At 39.2% G+C, this 4,613-nt stretch overlaps 1 protein-coding gene across 1 annotated transcript; it reads right to left on the bottom strand.

The window, feature by feature from the left end:
- Positions 1-8: 8 nt before the first annotated feature.
- LOC139881600 (NEDD8-conjugating enzyme Ubc12-like) lies at positions 9-1,056 on the bottom strand (the record flags this gene model as incomplete). Its single annotated transcript, XM_071866043.1, has 4 exons — positions 948-1,056; positions 479-587; positions 154-232; positions 9-62 (listed from the first exon to the last, which is right to left on the bottom strand). Coding segments are annotated over exons 1-4 (351 nt in total), but the record flags the coding sequence as incomplete, so codon positions are not given.
- Between the last annotated feature and the right edge of the window lie 3,557 nt (positions 1,057-4,613).

The following is a 4,613-nucleotide window of genomic DNA, read 5'->3' as shown; positions in this document are numbered from 1 at the left end:
CAGTCTTCTCTCAAGATATTAAGGCAAACATTTCCTTCCAAGTCAATGTTAGGATGGTAAACCTGTAAGATAAGACTTATTTTTATGTTCGATATAATGCCATATACAATCATGAACAAAATGAACACTTGACGAAAACGGGTGTGTATTTACCTTCGTTTTGCATTTAACCTTTGGTGGTTCATAAGGATATACAGGAGAAACTTGGAAAGTGAACAAAAATGTACCACCTCTGACAAAAAAAGAAGAACATTTGTTATTTCCATAAAATCCAGGTAATTTCAAATGAAGGAAATTTTGAAATTGCACGGTACACCCTTAACTGTGGGTATAAGCTAAAATCATCAGCGTTAAGACCATGCTGTGTAGAAACAACATGACGAGACGAATTCATAATCTTCTTTATCGAAGAGGGTACTAAGACACAAATGTATAAATATGAGGAAAAAAATATGCAGAAGCAATGCAGCCTACTCACTGATAATATCCTTCATCAGGCCGAACGGTAACCTCGAAGTTCATCAAGTCATCCTTGCCATTTGGGAATGCTATGGTACAAGTTTTTGGAAGATTCAATTCACTGATATCTACAAGCAAAGTCAAGACTGTTAGGAAACCAGAAACCTAAACATAAAGAATCGTAAACAAAGAGAACCAGTCTCCAGAAAAAAAACTTCAAAGTTTTTAACAACAGGCAATGAGCCACAAATTCTTTCATTTCTGCTTTCCAAAGCGGAGAACCGTATAAACGATTAGGTATAACATTCCTGAAATATTCTTTCATTTCTGCTTTCCCAAAACGGACAACCGTATAAACAATTAGATATAACATTTCCTGAAATATAGAATACCAACGTAAACAGAGATTCATGAAAAGTTTCGCATCCATAATCACATTCGATACACAAAGTAAATAAACATTTCAAGATGCAGATAACAACTTTTACCTTTATGAAGACGTAATTCCCCTGCACTCTGCTTTTTCACTGGAGTCTTACCATTGGCATTTTCTGCATTTTCCCTCTGCTTTGCTTTAACTTTAAATAGATTAATCATTTTTTCTCCTGTAACAAAAATTGAAACCAAAAGATCGGTTAAGAGTCACCATATCTAATTAAGGCAATTGCAAAAGTGACAGCAGGAAGGATGAAAGTGATAAACTCCCAGTTGTCTTTCACCAAGAACTCTAATAATAATTCCAAATCACAGTCCCGCAAAAGAACAACAACATTACTCGACTAGTTAATATGCATGTCTAAAGAAACTGCAATATTGAAGATGTAACAAAAAAACTATAGTTTGTCATGTCAGTTTCTTATTCACCTATTCTTGACCCACTAGATCGCCAGCACTGAAGAAATCTAAGGTTTAAACGCAATCTTCTTCTGAAATGAAAAAGGCGAAGAAAGGATCAACCTACTTTGATTAATATAAACTATCATAACGAACCAAGTTATCAATTCTTCATCAATCAAGATCTACTAAAAAACTCGTCGAACAAAAAGCATCAACAAAATTGCAAGTCGATCCACCTCAAACTAAATTACAAACACTCATTCTTTCAATAAAGATCTCAATAATAATTAAAATTTGTTCGCTGAATCGCAATATCTATAGGTTATCCTGTAGTTGTTTAAGTCAACAAAAAGAGCATTCGTTGCCAAATTACCTGACCAATTCAGCTAACCAAGAATCATACTAGAAGAGCAAATGATCTTTCATTTCTCTAGATGTGTACTGAAATTGAACTTTCGCATAAAGATCCGAATCAGCGATCACCACCACAAATTCAAGAAATCAACACGGTGGAGCAAAAGGTCAAAGAAAAATCCATTAGTTAATCTATTTCTTAACATTACCAGATCATCAAATCATCATCATTAAACAATAATCCATTAGGTAATCAAGCGAAAATCATGTACGATCAAATCTTAAAAGCTGAAATCTAAGGTAGAGAGAGAAAGAGAGAGAAGTTACCTGTTAAAAGTAGGAAAAGAGAATCTCAGAACTGAATTTTTTTTCATCATCAAAATCTCTTATTATCAAATCTTTTTGCGGCGTCAAGTGTCGTCATCCACTTGAACATGACTCGTTTTACTGTTTTTTCCATTACACTACTGTTTTTTCCATTACACAAAAGTTCCCTCTTTTTACCAATCAGAAAATGCCACGTAAGATTATATCACAGTTGATGTTGGAGCGGCCTCTTGTGCTCGCCATTGTATTAATTGGGGTTTTCGGGTTTGAATTTTCTTTTTTTTTGGAAAAATATTCAACTGGTTATTTCATTAAGTTGAAAAAAGTTACATACCGATAAATTCGGTCATATTGAGTGTCAAATTATTACAAACAAAAGATACTAGAGAAACAACAAAAATAAAATGAGTTAAAGCGTGAGCCGATCTAATATCGTCACGATTAATGAACTTAAAACGATAAGAATTAAAGAAAGTTGCAACTTTGTGTTTGATTTCCTTAGAGAAGCTTTGTTTTGAGCTATTCAGTTCCTTTATAAGGATCTAACAATTTCCTTTCAGAATGATATCCTTCAAATTCATTGTCATGGCCATGTCAATCCTTCTTGGAGCTACCATCGCTTCTGCTTGAATAGCAAAACTTTGTCGACCAAACCTGCCAGACCATGCACCAATGCAACGGCCATAATCATCTCTTGCAAGCCCTCCATATCGATCAGTGACATTGTCATGGATAAAACCTGCATCAAAGTTGATTTTTACAACATTCGGCTCAGAAGGCTTCCATTTTTCCACGGTCCTGGCGGCTGTATGTCTCGGTAACGCCGAGTAAGTTTCCATAGCTGAGAAACTGAGGAACCATCGTCTAAATCCACAAATAGCTGGACCTACCAGACTGCATTTTGCACGAAATATGCAATCATTGCGATTGTTCCATACCCACCAAGACGCTGCAGTAAAGACTTTAAGTTCATATTCAGATTGGGATGTGAATAGTGTTTGTATCCACTGTGTTGCATCTACTTGCTGAGATTGAGTAATAATAGGGATGCCAAATCCAAGCCAGAAATCCCTAGTCCAGCAACAATCTCAAAATAGATGTAGAATGGATTCATTAGCATCAACACTGTTTCATCGTGGTAAGAAACGAGATAGAAATGGAGAGCACGCGCCTTCTTTCGATTCGTCTTCGAGCAAGTTTGGTGACTTAGAACATAATGGGGGTTGATAAGTATTTGAGCGTCTACGGCCTAAAGTTGGCCTTCAAGGCTCGCCACGAAGCTGAGGGCCTCGTGCTGGATCTCGAATCTAAAGAGGGAAGTGTCCGACTTCTAGAGTGAGAAAATTCCCTTAATCTCTTTTGTATCTCTTACAAATGATATCTCTCTCTTTTTGGACATCTAAGTTGGGTCTTTAAATAGGGGAATTTTTAGGGTTTTTCTGGACTGCTCAGTGCTGTGAAAGTGACTTGTGTAGAGTGGAGACCATAGGTCTCCTCGACTTTGGACGCTTACGACCTCTTAAGGAGGGCGGGCTGGAGGTGTCCGTGCCCTCGGGCTCGTGGCCTGACAAACGGGACGGAGCCACTGCACGTACCCGACCGGTCCTTAGCCAAAGACACCTACGACTCCACGGTCTAAATTACCTAAAAGTCCCTGTGTTGTATCATTTGCCCCTTTCTTGTAGGAGAGCAAACGGTCTCGTGGAAGAAATACTGCTCGTCTTGGGCTTTTATTGGACGCGTGGGTCTCGTTAAGCCTAGAGCTGTATCCTTCGTTGTAGTGGCGTCAGTTTAGCAGAAGCCTTAGCCTTGCTTCGATTGGTTTCCCCCGATCTATTGTCGGCGTGATGGTCTTTGCCTTCGGCTTTGGTGACTTCTCTTGGGAAGGACCGATCTTGGCTTTGGATTTTGAATTTTGTCTTGTCAGTTCTGAGAGAAGTCTGTCTGTCTTCTACTGATGACGAGGCCGCCGGTAGCTTGCAGCTTGTTGGAGTTAGACATTAATTCAAAGTGAAAGTGAGGAAGGTTCCTTGGAAAAGGGGATTGCATCATGGCACGCTAAATTGACGTGTCATTTGTCTAGCTTCTGAGACGTCTTTTCATCCTCGGACTTTAGGAATGTGTCGCTTGGATATCTGTGCTTGCAGCACTTTCTACAAATAGCCCTCTTTCTTCCATTTCTCTTTACTTTTAAAGATTTCCCAATCGAGCTCTGTCGAAATTTCTTCTGAATCTGTCTGGCCGAGATCGATTTTTGCTTTTCGTCTTTAATTAATCTTTTCTAGACTTCGTCATCATTCCAATTTCTTTTTCTCAACTGTAACCATGTCTTCTAGCAAACAATCTTCCAAGAAGTCGGCCTCTTCCTCCCGTCAGCAGCAACCCAAAGTCGCTGCGGCTGGAGACCGTCCGGCCGCACGCCCTCTCCGATAGAACTGGACATACCAGAAGACTTTAACATGGAGAGGTACGAGAAAGTTGTTTCCACCGTCGTGGCAAGGTGCCGATAAGTAAGAGGAAGGTGCCAGAGCCGCTTGAGCTTTTAGACATAGGTATTATCTGTGACCCTCTCTCTCTAGTTGTAATGACAGATGCTGGAGAGGGGATCAATAATTCGCCCCAATTTAGGGAGGCCG

The sequence above is a fragment of the Rutidosis leptorrhynchoides genome, unplaced genomic scaffold, assembly GCF_046630445.1.
Source record: "Rutidosis leptorrhynchoides isolate AG116_Rl617_1_P2 unplaced genomic scaffold, CSIRO_AGI_Rlap_v1 contig174, whole genome shotgun sequence".
Classification (NCBI taxonomy): Eukaryota; Viridiplantae; Streptophyta; class Magnoliopsida; order Asterales; family Asteraceae; genus Rutidosis; species Rutidosis leptorrhynchoides.
Note: the sequence above shows the minus strand (reverse complement) of the source record. Positions and strands in the feature narration are given on the sequence as shown.